The sequence below is a fragment of the Erythrolamprus reginae genome, unplaced genomic scaffold (genome assembly GCF_031021105.1).
Source record: "Erythrolamprus reginae isolate rEryReg1 unplaced genomic scaffold, rEryReg1.hap1 H_1, whole genome shotgun sequence".
Classification (NCBI taxonomy): domain Eukaryota; kingdom Metazoa; phylum Chordata; class Lepidosauria; order Squamata; family Dipsadidae; genus Erythrolamprus; species Erythrolamprus reginae.
The window spans coordinates 1,739,518-1,764,583 of NW_027248462.1; the positions used below are offsets into that span (position 1 = coordinate 1,739,518).

General features: G+C 38.9%; 1 protein-coding gene across 4 annotated transcripts; it reads left to right on the top strand.

Annotated features, from left to right (window-relative positions):
* The first annotated feature begins 268 nt into the window (after positions 1 to 268).
* Positions 269 to 24,515, top strand: LOC139155258 (serine protease 33-like). 4 transcript variants are annotated; one of them, XR_011557053.1, is made up of 8 exons: positions 269 to 430; positions 8,229 to 8,255; positions 11,915 to 11,941; positions 13,583 to 13,745; positions 14,881 to 15,152; positions 16,953 to 17,122; positions 17,825 to 19,157; positions 22,385 to 24,515. XR_011557053.1 is itself a non-coding variant. In XM_070730369.1 (7 exons), exons 1-7 carry the CDS (start codon positions 376 to 378, stop codon positions 18,107 to 18,109), a joined length of 999 nt encoding a protein of 332 aa, XP_070586470.1. In that variant the 5' UTR covers positions 269 to 375; the 3' UTR covers positions 18,110 to 21,840. The 4 variants fall into 4 exon arrangements, 1 of the variants encoding a protein (XP_070586470.1); XR_011557054.1 differs by having other exon boundaries at positions 22,417 to 24,515; XR_011557055.1 differs by lacking the exon at positions 22,385 to 24,515 and adding an exon at positions 20,761 to 21,840.
* The last annotated feature ends 551 nt before the right edge of the window (positions 24,516 to 25,066 follow it).

Below are 25,066 nucleotides of genomic sequence, written 5' to 3' on the forward strand. Positions count from 1 at the left end.
GTCTTCAAGGAAAATTGATAAAGCAGGTATCACATTTCCGCATTCAGTCTAGCACTAATTGATATTCTCTTGCTTCTTTGGAAGCAGCACCTTGTTCTGAGAAATGGTACATAATTCTTGCTCAATCTTAGGTAAGTGTGACTCCCAAGACTGACCAGGCTAGCAAGGGATAGAAGACCAGTAAGGTGTGTTTATCGGAGGGGACGGCAGAAAAAAGATCAGGTGGGCAGACCTGTTGGATCACATTTTTCCAGGAAGCTGCCAGGAAGTGGCTGCCTTGTTCAAAAATCATTTTGCATGCTCCTAGATTTTATCTGAAGCAAAACTGGAGTGTTACAGGCTGGAATCCACCTTCTTCCTTGGAGTCGAAGCAGTATGAAAAGAACTGCCTCTATTTTCTTTAGCTTTGTCATGTTTTCTCTAACACAGGGTAAGTAAGTTGGCCCTTGGTGTGTTTGTGTATTGCGGTATTCTTTATCGGCCAATAATGATTGTACATATAATGAATTTTTTTATGGTGCATTAACTCTCAGTATGTGTGTTTAAGATCTCGTTTCTCTGAATTAAAAAAGGAGGTTGCTGATTTACAGAGGATATCTAAGAATAGGCCTTTTCATGAGAAAGGACTCAGACTATAGTAGTGCAATTCCTATTCTTGAATTTTATTCTTATGGCTAAGAAGATCGAGTAAGAGCTAGTGATCAGACCATCTCTTCCACGTCAAGCAGTATTTCTTTAAGATCATTTTGCATTTGCACATATATTGTTAGGATGGTTGCCAACCAGCTCAGGAATGTGGTCTAGCAATTGAAAGACAAATAAGGGATATTTGTGGCTTTTCTTTCATCTTTTCCAGAGATACGTCCATGAATATTTTAACAGAGTATAAAATTCTTATCCATTTGCGTTTTCATTTGGCATGAGATTGAAACAAAAGTAGGCAATGGAAGTGTGTCACTGCTTGCAAAGCCTGTTCCACCAGGGTCTGTATTAGAGTCACATGGGTTTCTTTGATATGAAATAAGGTATATTTATGCATACTGAAATAGGTAAAATCCAGTAAGGAAACTGATGATGGTGACATTCTTGGGTTCCAATCACTACATTCTTGATCTAAATCTAAACTTTTTATCTCCGCAAATAGCCCACCACAGCATGCCTCATAATGATTGCCATTTCTCCTTTCAGTAGTTGACTTGCATTGCATATTGGAATCAAGTTGTTTTAAAATGGGAATAGACAGCTCTCTTGTTTCTCTTTCACCCTGTACCATTGGAAAATTTATTTTGCTCACGCAGGCAAAGACCTCTGAGTTTATGAGAATGTGTATGTAATAATTGCCTTTTTTTGTTATAAAATTCTTTGGAATCCTCTCATCTATAAAGGTGAAGCTACTTCCATTTCAGGGGTTTCATGTTGATCTTTCATTTTTTAATTAAGTCAAATGAACCCATGACTTTTATGAAATCCTCAGCTTAATAGAATTGCCCTTCGACAACGAGAAATCAATGAGTATCTATGATTAGTGAAGATTAGGGGTGGTTATTTTTAATTCTTTCACATTTGAACTGAGGCCTACCCACTTTTAACAACAACAAAAAAAAGCTTCATGGAGAGTTTATTGGATCCTGATTATTTACCATGATTTAATTGTTTTTTTATATGTTCCTTCTTCTCTATTTTAGCTACCAAGAAAAAAGCAACAGCTCTCCTCATTCTTTGCAAAATATATCAGCCATGGATGTTGTATAAAACTTAGAATAAATCAGGGATATAACAAATTGTAGGCAAAGTAATTAACTTATGGAATTGAGAGTTCCTATGGCTGAATATGCCATCCTGTCAAGTTAAACACATGACTCATAGAAAAGTAGTATATTAGTGAAACTGATTGTGCCTTAGCCTTTTCTGTACCTTAGTTAACAATTTTTTGAAATATAAGACATAAAAGTGCACTTTATTATCCTTCCATCCCAATTTTTCAGATATCATAATTTATTAAGGAAAATATTTATTTATCTCTGAAAAAAATGCCTTGGGTTGAGATTACAATGTAGTTCACCACTAATCTTACCAAAACCAATGTCACAGACATTAATGAGATTTACCTCTACACATCCCTGTGTAGAATTATGTTACTATTTGCATTGAAATCTATAGGACTGATGTTCTGGTTAATTTTTAGAACTGAATTCAGTTAATTCTAATTTTTGTTTGTTGTTATATTTGGGTGTTTTTACTTAAGAGCATCTTGTTTGCTAGGTTTTTTTTTTTTTGGTTGAAATGACAAAAAGCCCTTTCTGGATTTTATGAGTTAAATTCCACACCTGTTCACATTTATTTATTTATTTATTGGATTTGTATGCCGTCCCTCTCCATAGACTCGGGGCAGGTAACAACAGTGACAAAAACAGAATGTAAAAATCCAATACTAAAACAGCTAAAAACCCTTGTTATAAAACCAATCATACATGACAAGACGACTAAACGATCAAGAAGATACTAAATTCTATGAAACATGGAACAATGTATATAAATGGATAGATAAGAAAAAATAAGAGATGTATCTGTTTTTATTTAGGTAATAACAATATTAATATTAGTTTAAATGTATTTGTTGACGATCATGATATAATAGCTTATCTACAAGCGACATATTAAGAATTTTGGTTTATGTATGTTTAGTAGTTGAGAGTTGTTTAAATGCTTGATTAGATGAATACGTTATAGTAGCATAGTAGCTAAGATTATAATTTGATTTGATGAATATGTTATATTAGTTTACATATAAGCAACATATTAAGAATTTTTACCTATATTTACATTGCATTTAAGATTTGAAAAACTTTTACTAGACCTTTTAACATTTAACAAATATTTGATTATGTATTCTTTTCTTTATTTGAATGTACACTTTCAAAAGAAGCGGGGAAACACATCCCCACTTTATGTTTAATGTTTGTATGTCTGTATGTTTATTTTATGAAAAATAATAAAAAAATTAAAAAAAAATATAAAACCAATCATACATACATACATACAAACCATGCATAAATTGTAGAAGCCTAGGGGGAAAGATTATCTTAGTTCCCCCATGCCTGATGGCAGAGGTGGGTTTTGAGGAGCTTACAAAAGGCAAGGAGGGTGGGGGCTATTCTAATCTCTGTGGGGAGTTGGTTCCAGAGGGCCGGGGCTGCCACAGAGAAGGCTCTTCCCCTGGGTCCCGCCAACCGACATTGTTTAGTTGACGGGACTCAGAGAAGGCCCACTCTGAGGGACCTAACTGGTCGCTGGGATTTGTGCAGCAGAAGGCGGTCCCTGAGATAATCTGGCCCGGTGCCATGGGCTTTATAGGTCATAACCAACACTTTGAATTGTAACCGGAAACTGATCGGCAACCAATGCAGACTGCGGAGTGTTGGTGTGACATGGACATATTTAGGGAAGCCCATGATTGCTCTTGCAGCTGCATTCTGCACGACATTTACCAGACATGAGTCCAGATCAAAATTGTGTGTGTTCATATCTGCATGCATATAAGTATATCTTGATTGCAATGCATATGTGAACAAGTGGGTGCATGTTTCTGAAGTAAGCAAGATACTTCCCTGTACTCATTTCATACAGTTATCCCACATACCAGCAAGGCTGGTTCTGAAATGATGACTTAGCAGCTGCCAGCTCAATTGTTTTCAGTGTGTTTAAAAAGTGCTCAAGCCTATTCAATTCCAGATGAAGAGCTATTTGTAGAAAAAAAAATCTTATTGATTTGGAAAGAGAAAGATTTTGTTAATCTTTCCTGTTATTCAAAAGAATTATGGATAGTATAGAAATATTCCAGGTTATAAATGTAAGTTGGAAAGACTGAGGAGGAAGAACAGGGAATCTAACAGGATTAATTGTATATTTACAAGGCAAATATTCCATCAACAGCATAGACAGGTTTTTCAGAACTCTACAAATGAGAACAGAATTAATAAAGAGCAGAGGGACATCTGCAGAGAAAAGCAACAAACAATTCCACAATCCTTCTTCAAAGGATTTATGAACCATTCCTTGTTAATGGATAAGCTGCTGTTCAGTCTGTCTCCTTCATTCTAGCCTTTTATGGACAAACCAAAGATTAAAAGAAGTGGAACTTTCTGTCTCCACCCCCCATAAATCTCCCAGTGGTGAAATAATTTATGTCTCAGGGTCCTTGAGCCAAGTGACCTCCCGAGGAAGGTCAGGAGAAAGGGAAGAGTTTAACTTGGCAGCCTCATTTCTGGTGCCATCATTCTAACAGCAGATCTAGTCCTTCAGAAAGTTACTGCTGATGGATTATTAGACTTGGGAAGTTTCTATTTACCTTCCATTCAGCATATGGCTATGTGTGCCTGTAGTATGTATGGTATATCTTTTCCTCTCAGTAGCACTTTCCTCTTCTGAAACATTTTTGACATGGAACTGATTTTGTATGCTTGATTGACAGCCTGATTGAGGATAGACTCAAGGCTGGGTTCTGCTTAGCTCCGATTGGTCACTTTTGCAATTTTAAGGATTCCTCCTACACTCTAGTTGGTGGTATCTTCATTTTTCCTTTTGTTCCAGGAGAGACTTCACCGCCAAATCTCAACTAGCAAATGCTCTGTCCTACACATTGGGAAGAAGAATCTAAACTCCAAATACGAACTTTATAATCAAATTATCACAGATAATCCCCACTCGGTTAAAGACCTTGGTATACTAATAACAAAAGATTTAAGTGCCAAAGCCCACTGCAACAATATAGCCAAGAAGGCTTCAAGAGTTGTAAACCTAATCCTACGTAGCTTCTGCTCTGGCAATCTCACACCACTTACTAGAGCTTACAAAACTTTTGCCAGACCCATCCTCGAATACAGCTCATCTGTTTGGAACCCATATCGCATCTCAGACATTAACACCCTTGAAAATGTTCAAAGATACTTCACCAGAAGAGCCCTTCACTCCTCCACTCGAAATAGAATACCCTATGAGACTAGACTTTCAATCCTGGGCCTAGACAGTTTAGAACTAAGACGCCTTAAACAAAATCTAAGTATTGCCCACAAAATCATGTGCTGCAACGTCCTGCCTGTCGGCAACTACTTCAGCTTCAACCACAACAACACAAGAGCACACAACAGATTTAAACTTAATATTAACCGCTGCAAACTTGACTGTAAAAAATATGACTTCAGTAACCGAGTTGTCGAAGCGTGGAACTCATTACCAGACTCCATAGTGTCATCCCCAAACCCCCAACACTTTACCCTTAGATTATCTACGGTTGACCTATCCAGATTCCTAAGAGATCAGTAAGGGGCGAGTACAAGTGCACTAGAGTGCCTTCCGTCCCCTGTCCTATTACTCTCCTATATCTCCTATATCTCTTCTTCTATTCTTTCATTGATATATTCTATTCCTATATATGTGTGTATGTGTATGTATGTATGTGTGTGTGTGTGTGTATATATATATATATGTGTGTGTGTGTGTGTGTGTAGATTGTTCTGAGTTCGGGTTTTGCCCCGTGTAATATTTTGAGTGTCTGTGCGACGTTTCGGTGAAATCACATTCACCATCATCAGGCTGAAGTTTTAAGCTTCGTGTTGCTGTAAATATGGATAATTTTAAGAATAATTTGGACAGTCACTTATCTGGAATGGTATAGGGTCTCCTGCTTGAGCAGGTGGTTGGACTAGAAGACCTCCAAGGTTCCTTCCAATTCTGTTATTCTTAACTGCATGTTATTGGTTGGGTTAACAATCTGTGCAATTGCAGGTTTTCATTACTTCTGTGGATAAAGCAGTTTTGTCTGGTTGAATAGGTAGCACAGTTTTCTCACTCCACCAGCCACTGTGCTTCAGGATGTGTCTACCATAGCCACTTGCTGCCAATGCGGCTGTTCCCTTTCAGTACAAACTAAGGACAAAGCTCAGCTTTTAATATTCCTCTTCCTGCTTCACCCTATGTCCCAGTTCCATGTCTGTAATTATGAGCTGGCTGTGCGCTAGGCTACTTTGGGACAATAGCAACAGCACTTCACCTTATATGCTTTATAGACTATACAGCCCATTCTAAACAGTGTATGGTTTACAGAGTCAGCATGTTGCCCCCAACAATCTGGGTCCACATTTTACTGATTTTGGAAGAATGGAAAGTTGAGTCAACCTTGAGCAGATCAGTGGCAGTGGAATACAGAGTTAGCTTGCTTTACTACATTCCAACCACTGCTCTTTCCAGAAAAGCACTACATCTGTATTCAGGAATAAGGTAATTGTCAGATACTTGATTCAGATTACTGTTGTCTCTATGACATATTAATTATAAAAATAATAGCTAAAATGGTTGCTCTGTGTGTGTGTGTTTGTGTGTTTGTTTGCTTGCTTACTTACTTACTTAGTTACTTACTTACTTACTTACTTACCGTACTTACTTATATGCCATGCACTTCAAGAAGGATTCAGGGTGGCTAACAAAACTCATAAATACTGAGACAATAAAAGTACAGCAACAATAATCAACAGTGCAATAAAATATAAAATGTCTTAAAAACCATGCATATTTAAAGTCATTCCTAAATCCAGGCCTGCTAGAAAAGCCAGGCTAATGGCTTTCCGGAAGACCGGTAGAATCGAGGTAGTATGGATCTCTGGAGGTAGTTGATTCCAAAGGGTTGTAGCCACCACAGAGAAGGCTCTTCCCCGAGGTTCTGCCAGCTGATATTATTCGGTGGATGGAACCTGGAGAAGGCTGACTCTGTGGGCCCCTTCTGGCTGCAGCGAGGTATGAGGCCCACCCTTCTCTATTCCAATCTCACTATACATTGGGGACAACAATTTTGATGGTCAAATGGAACAGAAACAAAATTTGGTGAAGCTATCAAAATACAATGTCAGGCTTGGCAATTAGGACCATGAAACCTCCTACCTCCCAGGATATTTCTGGGTGTATAAAAAATCTTTGGTTAATAATGGCATTTGGGACCAGAGTTTCCATCAATAAGACATGCAGTTGTAAAATGCAACATGACAAGAAAATATTTAATGAAGGAAATTTGGGAATTTCTGGTTGCTGCCCTAAGTGACTGCCACAATGCCATTAACCATGATGTCACATGATAATCATTTCTGACTTCCCCATTGACCTTGCTTGCTAGAAGCTCGGAAGGTTACCAACAGTAATCACATAATTGTGGGATGCTGTGACCATTGTAATTATGAGCTGGCTGTAGAGCATCTGGACTATAATCAAGAATGCTGCAATATCTGGAATGAAGATTCCATAAATACCCTCATTCAGTGCTATCCTTTTTTGGGGGGAGAAGTGCAAGTGACAATGGCCTCCATAGATCTCTTTCCTGTCACTTTTTCCTAGAAAAGAAATTATTCTGGAAAGAAAATCAACAGTACTTCATAAATGTATGAAACCACTCTGAACTATATATAACATATATTTTTCTAGCCAGCAGTAGTAAATATTGCAAATATCCCAACTTCTAAAGTTGCCAACTCATTTGGGTTGTTTGTTCTTAATTTTCAGTATACACATTCATCAATGTATATACACATTCAGCCCCAGGTGGCATCAATGATGACAAGCTAAATGAGTGATTCTCTCCCACCCCCCACCCCCCGCCTTGCATTTGACGTCAATTCATTCATTCATTCATTCATTCATTCATTCATTCATTCATTCATTCATTCATACATACATTCACTTATGCATGTATGTATTTACTTACTTACTTACTTACTTACTTACTTACTTACTTACTTACTTACTTACTTACTTATTTATTAGATTTGTATGCCGCCCCTCTCCTAGGACTTGGAGCTGCTCACAGCAAAAGATAAACAGTACAAATCCAATATTTAAAAACAATTTAAAAACCCTTAACATAAAAACAATCATACCTCTCGTGCAGACCATACATAAAGTGGAAACAGCCCAGGGGAATCAATTTCCCCATGCCTGACGACAGAGGTGGGTTCTGAGGAGTTTGCGAAAGGCAAGGAGGGTGGGTGCAGTAACAGTTGTCACCTAAAAGTTAGTTTGTATAGTATTGGAACATTATTTTTTACAGGCATGTTAACCCTAAAAGTTAGTTTGCATAATATTGGAACATTATTTTTTACAACAGTCTAGATTTTCTTCCTAGTTCTTTTACCTAACTGTCCGGTTCTCCAACTTTACAGATGTTTTTATTTTCCTTCTTTGTACAGGTGCTCTGAAAAATGAAATTCAAAACAGTGAGTATCGGCTTAACCTATATAGCTGTCTAAGTGTTCATTTTCCAGCAAACATGCACCTTTTAAATTGTAACTGCTATGAAATTAACATGATTTCTCTGTGATATCCATGCTTCTGTTGCTATAATTAAAATTTTGGAAAGATTAAATTGATCTGATCAGTGCAAAAATATTTTACAGATAACTATTGATATAGTTATGAAGCCTTTTAGCTTTTGGGGTGATGGTGAATGACTGGGATAGGGGTCATTCCTCTATCTTGGTGCTTCTTGACCTCTCAGCTGCTTTTGATACCATCAACCATGGTATCCTTCTGCTTGTTTGGTTCTTTATGTATTATTTTTATAATCTGCAATCCAAGCTCAGAGACAGCAGTTAAAAAATCTTAAAAAAGCAAAGCAGGTCCTGACCTTCTTTGAACTTGGTTTGTAGAACCAACGCAAAATATAGAACTGTAGGAGGAGAAAAGGGCAAAATGCATCACAGAAGAAGGAAGTTAGTCTACCTTGTACCATTGCCAAATAAATGACATGAATGTATGATCTGAGTCAAGGTAGATAAGTGACCACCATTATGTAGATTTACATTGTGGTGGTCTCTAATCAGGAATGGGCAGCCAACTATTAGTGGATATGTGTCGTGACTCTCAATCTCCTTTTGCCCCCTTCCCAATAAGGCCCTTAAATACTGTTACTGAAATTTGGTGGTTAAATCTTATAACATACTACATTGGTATTGAAATAACATTTAATGCTTAACAAACTGATTGAAACTTTAGCTAGATCACCAGGGCACCTTCTCAGATCCTTAGAGGCCAATCTGTTTAGAATCCTTTCTTTAATACGGTTTAGAAAATAGGTTAAAGCTTAAATCCTTTGAAAATCTTTGAAAATTTGTTGCTGTTTCTATATGTATGTATTTAATATGAGCTCTTTATTATCTGTTACCTAGGGCCATTCACAAAGAGGCAGCATGTAGTTATATAAATTAATTAAGTAAAGTTAAACAAAAATGAAATAAAATATACTTCTTGCTTGCCCTGGCACAAAAAGTGGCAAAAAATGCTATTTTTTTTCTGGAATTAGCAAAAAAACCCATACAGCGTGATTGCCTTTTGACCCACTACTTTTAATTTTCTAAAGCTTTCCCTTAGCATGCCATAAGCATATTTTGTAAGGAAGCAAAGCCTGTTGGTCTGATTAGGAGATTCTAGATGCCAGACTGATAAAACTTGAAGCAAGTCCAGCAGGTTTTCTGATATTTATTTGCTACTTCTAACACTGCTGTTGACTACTGCTACTGCAGGGTAAAAGTGAGAAACGTTTTGCAACTGATACTGACTTGAAGGCACTCAAAAGAAGTGACAGGTTTTTTGGCTCTAAAGAACTGCAGAGAGTGGAGCCATTGATATAAACAAGGCAATCTCTTCAACCTGTTTTGGGTAGGTGGGTGCAACGACTAAATAATCCATTTTATTTCATTTTTATTTAGTGTATGGCAAATACATAGACTTATTGTAGTTCAAATGTTAATGTCCAGTCCATCCAGGCATTCAAAGAGAGGATGGTGTATGTTGAAAAAATCGGACATTGGGCTGGTATCTGATGATATTCAGACCCAATGTGATGGATATTTTGTTGAGGAGCACCACAGTCACACTGAGGGGTAGAGACAAGATCCCACTTAAACAATGAGTTCTAGCAGACTCCATGTTGGGTACGGATCCCGTTCAGAGTTTACCAATGCTGGTGAGAAAGGTCAAAATCTGGCACCTTTTGTGTAGGGTCAACATCAGTGATTTTCAACCTTTTTTGAGCTGCGGCACATTTTTTACATTTACAAAATCCTGGGGCACACCACCAACCAAAATGACACAAAATGACACTCTAAGACAGTATATATTATACATATAGTTAATAATATAGGCTCTCTCTCTCCCTCTTGCTTGCTTTCTCTCTCTCTCTTGCTTTCTTTCTCTTTCTCTCTCTTTCTCTCTCTCTTGCTTTCTTTCTCTCTCTGTCTCTTTCTCTCTGTCTTTCTCTCTTGCTTTCTTTCTCTCTCTCTCTTGCTTTCTCTCTCTCTCTTTCTCTCTCCCCCTCTCTCTCTTGCTCTTGCTCTCTCTCACTTGCTCTGGAGCTCCCGCTTGCAGCCAACTGCCCTGCCGCCGCCCCACGGCTACTGCCCGGTGCTGCTGCTGCCGGCGCCCTTCCGCTCCTAGTTTGACCCCCGCTTGGCAGCGCTACCTTCACCGCCTGCCCTGCTGCCCCATGCCTGGCAGAGATGCCCAGCCCCACTGCCTCTGCAGGCCCACCTCAGGCCTGAGCCCTTCCTGCCGCCTGAGAGCTGCAAAGCTCACCTTCCGTGCGTTTGCTCCAAACTTTGCCAGAAAAACTTTGCCAAAAAAACTTGGAAGGCGGGAAGAAGGAAGCTCAGCTTCCAGTCTCGCAACTTTTTGCTCTTTGCGCCCTCAGCAAAAAGTTGCGAGACCGGAAGTTGAGCTTCCTTCTTCGTGGCTCAAATCTCCTGCACTAATTTCCCCACGGCACACCTGACCATGTCTCGCGGCACACTAGTGTGCCACGGCACACTGGTTGAAAAACACTGATCTACATAACTGCTGTATGTAGATGACCCTACAAAAAAACTGTAGAATCATCTACAAAATAATCCATTAATTCTGCTCTTATATTCATCAATGGAAATCTAATCATTTCTTTAAAAATATGGATACATTAAGCCCTTGTGGGACATTTCATTCCTTAACATATTTCAGTCCTAACCCATCAAACAACCCTGAAATGACTTAACAGTTTTGAGCCTTCCCTTTTATTTGCATATTGTTCCGATTACCTACTTTATATACAGCATTATTGGGACTGGAATGTGGAAATGCAGCCTTGCCCTTGCCCTTGCCTGTGTATTAGTGATGTGGAACAAATATTAGTGGCATGGAATTTTTGATGATGCAGGGCATGGTGTGACACAGTGACATCAACAGATGGGTGCAGGTTGCTGTTATTATTATTTTTTTGCTGTCTTCTATTTAGAATTTTTAAATAGCAAAGTAGGCGTGCTATTTTAAATGGAGCTCAAATCTCCTATTTTGATAGAAGATTCAAAATTTAAAAAGTTGTCCCTTGCTGCTCAGTTCTAATGCAGAGTTTTGAGAAATTTGGGAACTACATCATATCCACACAAATATATGAATTCTGTGTTTAGCCACTCTTATTTAATTTGGCACCTTACCTACAAACTTATTAATTCACAGGAGAGTTAAAATACCTGGGTAGCAGCAATGACTGCATGATTGGATCTCTATTTTTTTTTTTAATGTATGTCATATATACAGCCCATGTTTTTTTTTTTTTAAAAACCCCAACCCAGAGCTGTAGTTATGTGTAAATTATATATAAATTTGTTACTATCTTGTCTTCTTTGACTTCTCTGATGGACACTCCTGTGATTAACAAACAAATAATCAAACTGAAATATTTGGCAGATTTGTAATTGGTTACATAAGTTTTACGATCAAAGTCACAGCCTTTGGTTTAAGATTAATAAGCAGGTTGTTTATCTGGGGTTGGTTTTCTTTATTTTAATCTCGGATTTAAATCAGAGAATTACATGCCAGTTTCTTTTGCTTCCTCATTTCTTTCTAGGAGATGACAACAACGGTATTCAGACAGGTAAGTGGCACTTAAACATGTAACCAGGGGAGGAACTTCCTCAATTGAATATGGGTTTCCTACAATTGAACACTATGAAAGGCAAGGAACATTCATCAGCTCAATAAAGGAAGGCATTGTAGGAATGGTTTCATTGAAAATAATTTAACATAAAACCTGTCCTGAATTGGCACATCTGGGCCCTCTCAGGTTTAACATCTGTGCTTGCATCCCATCTGCAAACTGGTTTTTTGTTTTTGGCAAGTACAAACTGTAGTTTCATGTTATCAAAGACTTGTGCTCTTTTCTGCCAGACAAAAGAACAAATAGCTGCCATATCTTCTTCATTAAAGATGCACCTTTTGTTTCAAGAATGGATAGATGATTATTTCCCCCTGCATGTAGTGATTTGTTAATCTTTAACATTTCGCAGCTTCTAAAGTGAGAGAAGGAGAGGATAGTAATGTGATTACATCATAGGGAGATTAGGGCTAAAAAAATATTAAGCACTTCTTTATTGTCAGGAATTGTCAGGCGGGAGCAACGAGACCTACACGTGCAGAGTTCAAGCTAACTAACCTTATTATGTTCTGCCTATAATTCAGGAATCTCCTCAGTCTGGCAGCCTATTCTTGGGAATAAATTGATAAGGCTCCAAACAACTTGAGGATAGGGTGTCTCAGAGTCATAGTGTGCAAAATTAATTATTTTACTTGTATACTCTGTCATGTTGGGACTCCATAAATTAGATTATTTTACTTGTATAATTTGTCATATTGCAACTCCATAAATTAAATTAGGGACCCATTAGAGAGGCGGGCAGGGAAATGGGGATTAATTAGAGGTCAAATTTGACAAAATTGCATAACTTAACACTATCAATTAAAATAAAAAAATAATTTTTATTATAATCTTTCAACCTGAAAAGAACAAAATAAAGTAAGAAAAAGAGAATCAAAAAATAATAATTAAAGAAGAAAACATACAATTGTATCAACTTCTGCATTTTTTTTCTGATTTCTAGTAAAGATCATCCATTTTATAAAGTAGATTTGCTTAACAAACATGGTATTCACTTAATAACCAAGGTGTTTATTTAATGACATAGTTTCAGCTAATAACTGTCCCCAAAATGCTGAAAAATCAGAACCAGTGTTGTGATGCTTTGATTTAAACATCAATGACTTACAATCATAATTCTGCACTCAATTATTATTACAATTTATGTTGTAAGTTGAGGACTTCCTATGGTGTAATCATAATAATAATCATCACCAATTATCACCAAATCCCCTCAAATTGTAAACAAATAGCACCTACCCCAGCTGCAGAAAAAAAAAGTCCTTTCTTCCTTTATTTTTCCTGGAACAGCTTGTCTCCAGAAGTTGTGAATGCTCAAACACTAGAAGTTTTAAAGATGTTGGATAACCATCTGTCTGAAATAGTGTAGGTTTCCCTGCCTAAGCAGGGGGTTGGACTAGAAGACCTCCAAGGTCCCTTCCAACTCTGTTGTTGTTTATTGTTTGATGTTTGTTATCTCTTGACCTCTATTCCTTATTCTGATAATTTACAATCCAGAAAACCCTATAAATTTGAGGCCATTTCCCATTTCTACAACTTTATGTTTTTTTCTCTTTCTTACACACATTTGTGTTTTGCCAGTGTGCGGACAGGTGGTAAATCAGAACCGTATTGTGGGAGGAGAAGATGCCTCTCTGAATGCTTGGCCATGGCAAGCCAGCCTCCAACACCAAGGGAAGCATGTCTGTGGAGCAACCCTCATCAGCTCTGAATGGCTACTGACAGCAGCCCATTGCTTCCCTAAGTGAGTAAGTTTGGAATTGCACAGACTTCACCTCTAGCTGCCTAAGCAGCCACTTAATGGCAGCATATAAAAGCAGCACATGCTTGTCTGTTAATTACTGCACCTTTTCCTTTTATGCACAAATATATATTTATTATACTATACATATACACCTCCTACGACCCTCTCGCACAATGTCGTAATACCTAAAAGCGTCTGCGCTATACGCAGATTTTCTTTTTTCCCTTCACATTTTCTTCCCCCCCCCCCTTTTTCCCATATTTTTACTTTCCTTCCCTTACCAATCCTTCTTCTTACTAATCTGGTACCTTTTGTCTTTACTTTTTACATTCATAAAATATTCTCATTTTCTATTACCTAATATATATAGATACACATGAATTTTAGAAATTGATAGATTATTGAAACGAGATGTAAGATTCATTACTAAAATTTAAGATAATCTTGATAATAGTTAAGATACCGTTTATTTATTCTTTATTTACATGGTTTAAGAAATACAATGATGATATTAAGAAATATATGTACTATGATTCACAATTTACAATGTATAATGTTACTACTTACTCAAACCTTTTGATTGTGTATTTCCCCTCCCCATCTTCCCTCTTATTTTCCCTTTTTTTCTGTTCATCCTTCCCTACTCCCCTATTTTCCCCTTTTCTCTTTCTTTATATTTATAAATAAAGTATATTTTTTTAAAAATAAAATAAAATTGTTCTTTAAAAAAGCAGTTGGTTCTGTGAGGTCTATCCATTGTGTATGCCATCCTACTCCAGCCTAAGTCCTCCAGAAGTGTTGAATCAAATTATTGGGAAGCCTGAAATTTGTAAGCCAACATATCAAAAAGGGAGCTTGATTAAGAAAGTCTGAGATACAGTAAAACAAGCAAACAACCTAGCTCAGAGCGCCAAGGATTCCACAATTCAACCCCAAGCTACAGATATTCTCTTTTATTGGAACAATCACTGGGAAATCCTGAATAACCAAGGGGGATGGGAAATGGGTGGAATGGCTAGATTTTTCAAACTCTCCACCTTCAAGTTTTGAACCAGGTAAATGAAAATGGATAGTTGAAGACAAGTGCTGCAGAATTCTCCCGAAGGGTCTAATTCTTAATTGTGGTTCCAAACAGGAATGCAGTACTCTCTAATTACAAAGCCAACTTGGGAAACTACCAGCTCTTGAATCCAGACCCAAATGCTGTGTGGTGGAGACTGTCTCGAGTGGCTGTGCATGAGAACTATTCCGGAGATGGAACCAGTGGGGATATAGCTCTGGCTCAGCTAGAGAAACCTGTCCGTTTCACCCAAGGCATCCTTCCAGCCTGCCTCCCAGATGCCAAAATCCAGTTTTCAAATGGCACCCTTTGCTGGGCGACAGGGTGGGGATCCCCTGCATATGGAGGTGAGGAAAGTCGTGAGAGGAAGACCTGAAGAAGAGAGGGTGGTTCCTCTTTAGCACAGAAAGCTCTTAGACTCTAATGAGATGAACCAAGAAAGGAAATGTGAACAAAATAGTTACATTGCACCCAGGGGTGGGTTCGAGTTACCGTTTCCTACCAGTGTGCATTAAAATGTTTCACACGCGTCCCATTGCATGATTTTACTTCCGCACATGCTCAGAAGGACGGTCCAGCCTGAAACACAGCTGAGGAGCTGCTCTGTTGTGCTTTGGATGAATAAATAAATGTTGGTATTACCCTGGGGGGCGGGCTGGAGGGCTTTTCTTCATGGTAGAGGATGAGAAAAAGCCATCCAATCCCCCCAAAATGCCGAATATTCCACAAAAAAGATGGCGGCGTGCATGGACCAACACAAACAGTACTGGAGCATCATCATCATCATTATCACATCATCACATACTGGTCCGCACTGGTAGGAATCCATTCCCTGGTAGGAATCCGCACTGGTAGGAATCTACCACTGATTGCACTGTATTTAAGAAACTAGCTAAGAGCCTTTCTAAAATTTGATGCTGTCTGTGTTTCCAAGACTACTCAGCATTTCAAAGTACAGTTGGTAGTTAAATAGGATCATAAGTAGCATGTAACTAAAATGAAGGGGTTTTTTTTAGAAGATTTTAATAAGATTTCAATATTTAGAAAGTGAAAGCAACATAAACCTTATACAGTAGTACCTCTAGATATGAGCTGCTCTACATGCGAGTATTTCAAGATACGAGCCACGAGGGGAGAGACATTTCTGTTCTAGTCCCGAGCTCAAATTCGGGATACGAGCCGAGCGTCCACTAGGTGGCGGAAGAATCCTTGCTTTTGGTTATCTCGGAGGGGAAAAACAACGTCTCAAGTTATTTGTTCCAGATACGAGTTGCCTCGACATACAAGCTCCCTTCTGGAACGAATTATGCTCGTATCTAGGGGTACTACTGTATAGATATGCTTTTAAAAACAACAATAATACCATTACCACACAAACATATCCTGTTTCCCCGAAAATAAGTCATCCCCAAAAGTAAGACATAGAAGAGGTTTTGTAGAATTGCCTAATATAAGACATCCTTGGGTTTACATTCTTGGATTGATTTACATTCTTGGATTGATGATAAGCAGGTTATTTTCCTGCTTATGAACTAGTTCTTTATTGAATGAATATTGCCAGCAGCTCGAATCTCATCGGTTCAAAGTTGACTCAGCCTTCCATCCTTCTGAGGTCTGTAAAATGAGGATCCAGATTGCTGGGGGAAATATGCTGATCCTGTAAACTGCTTAGAGTAGGGTCATAAAGCACTGTGTATATAGGTTTAAGTGCTACTGCTGTTGTTATCCTTTCACATGCCTTTCACTAAGAAATTAGCTCAGCGTATTGTAGCCTAAGTCCACACAGTGCCATTGCCACCAACTTTCCAAATGGAATAGATATTTATTTCATTTTTATTTGTATATAAACCTCTTTGTGAATCTGGCTATACCAAAAGCAGGTTATATTTAATTGTAATGCAGTAATAGCAATCACAGCAATCCATGAAGGAAAATGTATGTATTCTAGACCTGCCTTATGCACAAAACAAGCTGGGAGTCCTTGCACCAATCACAGTCCTAGGAAGGAAGCAATGGTAAATCATTTTGAGCAAATCTTGGCAAGAGAACTGCAGGGATTTTTCCAGGCTATCTCTCAGAATTTGACTCAGCAGAGGAAAATAATAGTAATAATATTAACAATAATTATGTATTTTTTTTTCTTCAAGCCACTCTGGGAGGTCTTAAAACATTGCAGCAGGTCCAGTTGCCATTGATAGACACCATGACCTGTGATGCCCTCTTTCACGTTGGTACAAATATCAATCCTGCCACCAGAGAAATCCACGATGACATGTTCTGTGCTGGCTATGCGGAGGGAAAAAAGGATGCTTGTTTGGTAAGAGAAGATTGTTTGGTAAGAGGACAAAGTATGGCATGGCATTTTCAAAGAATAGTCGAGAATGTAAAGGTCCTAAGGGTGAACTAAAGTGCCTAACCAAGTTGTCCTATTTGTCATGATATAACATTATTTTCGAGCAGAAAGGGATGCATCTATCTTTGAAGTGATTGAAAGTCTTGACTTTTTCTTTCTTTTCTCATAACACTATGGCATTCTCCATAGAGATTGCTGCATCTTTCCTGAACTCATTGGAACGGCCGTGTGTTTCTGTGATGTTATGAGACAGATGATTATTCCTGGAAGTATCAGAATTAGCATTTTAGCAAATGTATTGAAGAGTAGAACAAGAATTTTCTGATTGTATTCTCTAATAGGAATTTTAGTTCAGCCTATTTTAGATCTTTTCCCTTGATTGCTGATAGGTGTATCATTGCAGTGTTTCCAGAGCTGAGGAGTCTTCAAATCTTTGTAGGCAATATTGCAATATTGAAACTCATAAAGAGAATATTAATACCCTTAATATTCTTTTTATGAGTTTCTCCTGGCAGAGAATCCACCAGAAAGATGGTGGATTGTGTTGGTAAAATTATAGTATTATAATGTTTTGATGCTGGTCCAGGCTATGCACAAAAGGGAAGAAGTAACCTGTTATGGACAGAGTGATAACATAAACTCTTATTGCATATTTTTCTCAACCAGGGTGATTCCGGAGGTCCATTAGTCTGCCAAGCGGATGGTGCCTGGTTTGTTGCAGGCATTGTGAGCTGGGGTGATCTGTGTGGCGTCGCCAACCGCCCAGGAGTTTACACCCGTGTTAGTTTTTATCAAGACTGGATTAAGAATCACTACTCTGGGGTGCAATTTGGCCTTGTGAATGTCACTTATTACCGAGTTAGTTCATCTCAAACTGCCTCAAGCCAAGTCCTCAAACATTTCAATTTTGTTCTCCAGCTTCTGATTTCCTGCTTTATCATCATTTTCTGAGACAGATTGAGAATAAGACATTCTGTGCTTTTATTTACCAAGTTGATTTTTTAAATAGAAAAATAAACCTTAACCAAAGTATTCTCGGAACAGCAGCATCTTCCACTAAAATATATATATTTATGGACATTTAAACCAGCTTCTAACCCTGATGTGGCATTAGAGGTCTATTTCTCCCAAATGAATGGATTGTGAAATGTGAAGTTTATTTTTTTTTAAAGTTCAACAATGGAATGTTATGGATTTTTAGGGCATTAGAGATGTCGAGAAATATTTTACTGGTGACAGAGTCAGATTTCTTCATTTTGTTTTGTTCATCTATCTCTCTGAAGGAGAGCAAGAGCTCTCATGATTGTTTCTCAAATCTGCTGTTCATATCACTTCCCACCTCACATACCAAAGGACTACTTTTTAATCAAGAACGTCTTTCCAAAGATAAAAAGAAAAGGAAATATGGAAGAGCCACCCTATTCAAGTCATATTGAACTTTCATAAAATTTTCTGGATGGCATTTGCCTAGCACTGACCTAATCCAACAATTCCTGTTCTGTTTGAAATGGTGAGGGAAGTGGTGTAGTAAAACAGCTAAATGAAACCTTGTTCCATTAGCAGACTAGAGCTCATCATCTGAGAAATCTCATTTTGCCAATATCTACCTCGGACCTAACTTTAGATTTGGTCTACCCATTAGAGTTGAATGAAACTGTATGATATTGAAGTTGTAGAATGGTTTGAATTTGATATTTGAATATGCAGACAGGGAAAGAAAAGAAATAAAACAGATCCATAGTAGCTTTTAGTTGACAATATATTGATATCTCTCTGGGAGTATTAGAAATACTGGAAAATATGTGATGCGTATCAATTGGAAACAAGGCTGGACCAAGAATACTTTTTAATACCTATGCCTGGAATTGGAAAACACTTTCCCTCATCTCCTCTTTATATGTTAGGAATAATTTAAATAATAACTGGAGAAAATACTACAAATAACCACAGAACCAAATCTTATTGGACTTTTGATCAACAACTCAGCTACGTATTTCAGGTATGTTTTCTTATCACTAGGTTGGGTTTTATATGGGAAAAAAAATATGCTTTTGATGAGAAAATATGCTTTTAAGGACAAAGTGAAGATGAAAAGAGATTTTGCGAGGTTCCTGGTACATTCATGGTATAGTCATCTTTTCAATTTCCTTTTCAAGAAAAGAAATAATTTGTAATTGGGTATATGCAGTTTTCTTGGTAGAGTTATGGAAGTGGTTAGCTATTTTCTTCTGGATTTTCTTTTCAACTTTCCAATTTAGCCAACAAAATTAGGACTTTCTGATAGTCATAATTCTAAGCAATATCCGGGTTGTGTTTTCAGATCAACAATGTATTTTCTTCAAAAAAGCTGGAAGGGTGTGTGTGCTTCCAAAGCAGGTTTTTGAGTGAACAAGATGTGCTAAATCCCCAAATCTGATAAACAAATGAAAGTGTGCTGAGATTTTATCCCCCCCTCCATGTGCAGGTTTTTAAACCAAGATTTAAGTTTACAACTATGAACTGTATGTCATTGGGACTGTAAATAGATTGAAGCCAAACAGTGTAACTAAACGGATTTTATAGAATACAAACTAGCTTTTGCAAATCCAGAATATGATTTGGGAATGAAACTATAGCATTAAGTCTCAGTTTTTGGCTAAATTTGTTCACTAGATGTTTGGGTTTAGTGCAGTGAGGGCAAACCTTTTCGACACTGAGTGTTCAAACCAGAACATGCGTGCAAGCATACGCATCTGCATAGCAGCGGTGGGCTATGAGTCGGAATGCTAAATTGTGCTCGCCACCATGGCTCGTAAGATCTTATGGGACCAGCGCGATTTTGCTGCTGCACCTGTGGAGGTAGCAAAATTGCACCCGTGTTTCGTTGAGGTTTTACCTGCTGCTCCGTGTGCGATTTTGATACCTCCACAGGGGCAGCAGCAAAATTGCACTGGTCCCACAAGAACTTTTGAGCTGCGGTGGTGAGCACAATTTATTGTTCCAGCTTGTAGCCCACCGCTGGTGCATACGCATGTTGGAGCACCAAAAACCTGAAGAGCAGCTGGCTGGTGTACACATACCTGCTTTTGGGCTGGTCTGGAGGCCTTTTGGGGATGTTTTTCAGTTTGTTTTCCTGGCCTGAAAACAGCCTGAAAAATTGCCTGAAAATGACCCCAAAAATGTTTCTCAGCATTCCAGCACCTTCAAGACCAGAACATGTATGTCAGAAATCAGAAAAGCAGCTGACAATATCAAGAGTACCCATGGAGATGGCTTTGTATGCCACTTCTGGTATGTGTGCCATAGGCTCACCATCCTGGGTTTAGTTTGTCATGCAGACACACCGTATAAAAGAAGAGGGTTAAAACTGAAAGCATTTTTTTTTTGTGGAAAGTGTACCCCAGGAGGACAGTGCCAGAAACCTCATTTCACCAGATATATCAGAAAACAGTCCAAGAGACTCAAGCCAGTCCTTCCTCCGTTAAGAAAACCAGGAAGACCAGCTGAAATGGACAACCCAGAAAGGCTGTTAGAAAAAGAACACTTAAGTAGAGCCTTTAAGATAAGGAGAATCAGACTAAAAATAACTCAACTGGATTCCACCTTTTTCTCTTTCCTGGCAGAATGAACCTACAGGTAAAGCCCCAGAACAGGATTAAGCCATTAAGCAGGAAGACAGGATCCAGGGCAATCACTTTAACTAGAGGCACACAAATAAACCCATCAAGCTGCAGGAGCCTCAAAGGGGAATTAAGTGTAAAAAGCTCAGAGTCATACTTCCAATCTTGCAAACCAAGAATTCTTGGCTGTGTCACTTCTGCTTCTTGCCTTCCTTCATTAAAAGCATCTCTTTTCTGGCAGCTGCTTCCATTTCTATTTCTTCTCAACATCAGAGACTGCTTTCCACGTGGGAATGAATCAGGGAAATTTTTTCCAACAATTTGGTGGCCACAAAGTGACTCCCAGCCAACCCAGCCACCAGGCAGGGCCTGGAGGATTAACCCAGTTCACACAGACCATTTGTCTGAGTGTAGAAACTCATGGACCCTGCCTGGAGCTAATAGGTAATAAAGGGAGATTATGAGTCTTATGCTCAACAGCTGTCAGAAAGCGGGTAAGTACTGTCTCTTTAAATTTAGTAAACTAGAGAAAGAAAGAGTTTGTGAGTGGGTACATGAATCAGACTTCCTCCTCTGGCAACAGCTGCATCCCGTTCCCTTCATAATCTCTAGCCACCCCCCACTTCCCTGCCTGTTACTAGTTTGTCGAAGCGGTCACTGGCAGGACCCAGGAAAGCAAGGGGTGAGGAATCAAAGTGTGGGACCTTCTGGAAAAAAAGAAAAGAAAGAAGAGTGTGTAAAGGCAGGATAATGTGAAAGAGAAAGGAATCCCTGGTTAAACTGCGATTAACTAGAGCCCATTTCAGGAAGTGCCCTTACTCTGCAAAAGGAAAAAGCAGAGTCTTCCTAGATTGAAGAGTCTGAAAACTGGTAGACTAAGAGAGGATGTGCTCTTACTTTGCCACAGATGCAAAGTCCTACCTGGGACAGAATATATGTATTTCTAAGTCAGCGGTGGGCTATGAGCTGGAACGCTAAATTGCGCTCACCGCCATGGCTCGTAAGTTGTTGCGGGACCAGCGCGATTTTGCTGCTGCACCGATGAAGGTAGCAAAATTGTGCCCATGTTTCGGCAAGGTTTATCTGTGCCTCCAAGTGCGATTTTGCTACGTCCACAGGTGCAGCAGCAAAATCGCGCTGGTCCTGCAAGAACTTATGAGCTGCAGTGGTGAGTGCAATTTAGCGTTCCAGCTCGTAGCCCACCGCTATTCTAAGTCTTGTAATGCAACTGTTAAATGTTTGATTTTAAATTGTTAGGGAAAAGAGTTAAAGCAATTTTCATGTTTAAAATTGAACAGAGTGAAGGAAACTTATTTCACTTTTCTTTCCCTCTCTGTACTTTTAATAACGCCTAAGGTTATGAGGGAATGTTTTTAAGTTAATTACAGAAAAAAATCATTTACTGTGTTTAAATGGTTTCATCTGTCTATCTCTTTTCTGAAGCATGTGAATCCAGTTTTCCCCCTCTCTTCTGTGATGTCTCCATTTTGTTATAACTGGTCTATCTGTTTTATAACTGCGGTATTGATTTTTTTCTTCCTCAAACCCTTCCTACATTCTATGTACCCACCTTCACATTATCTCTCCATCTCTTATTCCCCTTCAATGCCTTTCCTCATCCACAAAGCGGGGAGCGGACCCTGTTATAATGTCTTTCAGCCCTGCACAGATAACTCTGCAACCTGTGGAAGCAGAGCACATGGATCCAGATGCTGCCTCCAGAGGAAACCTGCCATTCATTGAGCCAGGAATGGGGTTTGGATCCAGGCCTCCACCTGAAAGCCATCACAACAACCAGAGTGGAGCAGACCTTCACAAACATGACTAACCAGCCTTACCACCAAGCATGGCACGTGCAGACATGAAAGTAAGAATCCTGAGATGGACAAGTAAAGACCAAAAAGACTATTTTCAACCCCCAGAAGACAGCTGGAAAGACTCTGGGGGAGGGTGGAAATTCATTGTAAGATGTTCTTTTTTTTGTTTCATTCACAATTGTAAACAATCAGTTAAATCAATGGTTCTCAACCTTTCTAATGCTGTGACCCCTTAGTACAGTTGCTCATGTTGGGGTGACCCCTCAATCATGTCTAGTGCCAATTCTCCCAACAGAGCTTTAAGCTGATTGGCAGGAAGGTCAGAGGGGCACCCCGACGGTAAACACCTGATTGGTTGGATTGTAAAAATATGTTCCAAGGCGCCAGAATAGACGCTTTAGTTCCTAACACGATGGGAATTTTGTTTTTCTCCCAGTCTTAGGCGACCCCTGTGAAATGGTCTTTTTACCCTCAAAGGGGTCCCAACCCCCAGTTTGAGAGCCACTGAGTTAAATGGACTGTGGGGAATTATATTTGGGAGTGGTTGTCGCAGCAAATTCTGAATAGCTTAGATTTCTGTCTGGTGGGAGGGAAATTTGTTCAGCATGTCTGTATTGCCTGTATATATACACATACACACACACTCACACAGACTCACACTTGAGAATTAGACTGAAACTATCCCCTTCACCTACCTCCACACAAACCTTCTTTTTGGTCTGTGGCACTAAGGCCCAAGCAGTCATTCCTTATAGTCAATTCCATAGGTGACAGGCATCCCCCTCAGGCAATTCCTTCACTTGAAGAGATAGCAGAAAAGAGATCTCTAAAATCCAAGCCCTGGTTGTAACTCACAAATTATGCTGCCCAGTTGTCCAGTAAAGCAGGATATGTTGCACTGGTGGTCTTATGAGAAGGAGTCAGTGGTGAAATCTAAAAATTTTCCCTACTGGTTCTGTGGGTGTGTCTTGGGCGGTGTGTTTTGGTGGTCATGGTCATATGACCACATGAGCTCAAAAACCAACATTTATATTTCACACATAAACAATACAAAAGCCACACAACTGACTCATACACAATGCAAAATAATCTAGCTTCACACAAAATTTCCCCTGCAGTGACATGCACAAACCTCACAGGGTCATAGGCAGCTCAAAACTATCACACTTTACATAAAAATAAACCAACTATCACACTTTGCACAAAAATAACCCAAAAGCCCCACAACTGACTCACACACAACTGATTCGCACACAATGCAGAAGCAGCTGTACTTCACACAAAATGGCCTCTGCAACAAAGCAGGAAGTTCACAGAGTCACAGTTCCCTCAAATAGGTAGTTTTAAAAAAATGCTTTAAAAAAGTAAAAAAAAAAGTTCCGATAATCCCCTTCTCAACTGATTGTCAAACAACTGAGTGTCTGGACTTTTTTTTCTTTTAACCCTTTAAAGCATTTTTTATACTACCAGCTCCATAGAATAGGTAGTAAAAATGCTTTTTAAAAAGTAAAAAAAAAAAAGGTTCATCAGCTGTGACAATCATGTGCTGCACATGGTGGAAAACCTTTTTTAAACTTTTAAAGTATTTTTGCTAATGGAAAACTGGAAGTATTTTGTTACTAACTGTTCAGGAGAACTGGCTGGATCTGATAGCATTTCATCCCTGGCAGGAGTCCCAGAGCTCATTGTGTGTAATTTAAAAAATACTAAATAGTCTGGATTTCACACTGGCTAACCTCAATTTGGATTCACAAATCTTGGATGCACTAAAGTAAGAGCTAAGCTGGTTCAAGAACTAACCCTTGAAAATGGGCAAAAGCGTGGCTGCAAAGAATTTTGGGGCTTGTGCTTGCTTCAAACCTGTGGAAGCTCACAAAAAGTGACATCAAACCAGGGGTAGGTTCTAATTTACCGCACTGCTGGTCAGTGTTCCCTCTAATTTTTTTTGGGGGGGGAGGGATGGGCGGAAAAGTATAGTGTCTGAGCGACAGTCCCTTTGGGACTGGGCGGCACAGAAATAATAAATAAACAAACAAACAAACAAACAAACAAACAAAAAACCCACCCTGTTTTGCCTCAGAGAATTTCAAAATAAAATACTGTACTGAGTGTCTATAACAGTGAGCTCATAATAGGGCAACTCTATCAATATCAAAATGCCACTTAAATAGTTGAGCTAGTTTCAAACTAGATTTTGATTTTCTTTCTCTCTTCCTTACTCCCATTCTTTTTCTTTCTTTTCCTTCCTCTCTTTTTTCTATCTGTTTCTCTCTCTTCATCTTTTCCTCTCTCTCTCCTTCCCTCTCACTCTTTCCCTTTCGGCTTCTGGGCAGGTTTGGAAAACTCTGAGTTGATGATGATTTTTAAGTGAGCAATTGCTCACTGCTCAGCTTAGAGGGAACTATGCTGCTGGTTCACTTCCTTCTGTGTTGCATGGCTATGGCTCGTGGGCGTGCATGTGCTTTGTTTATGTGCATATGTAATGGCAAAAT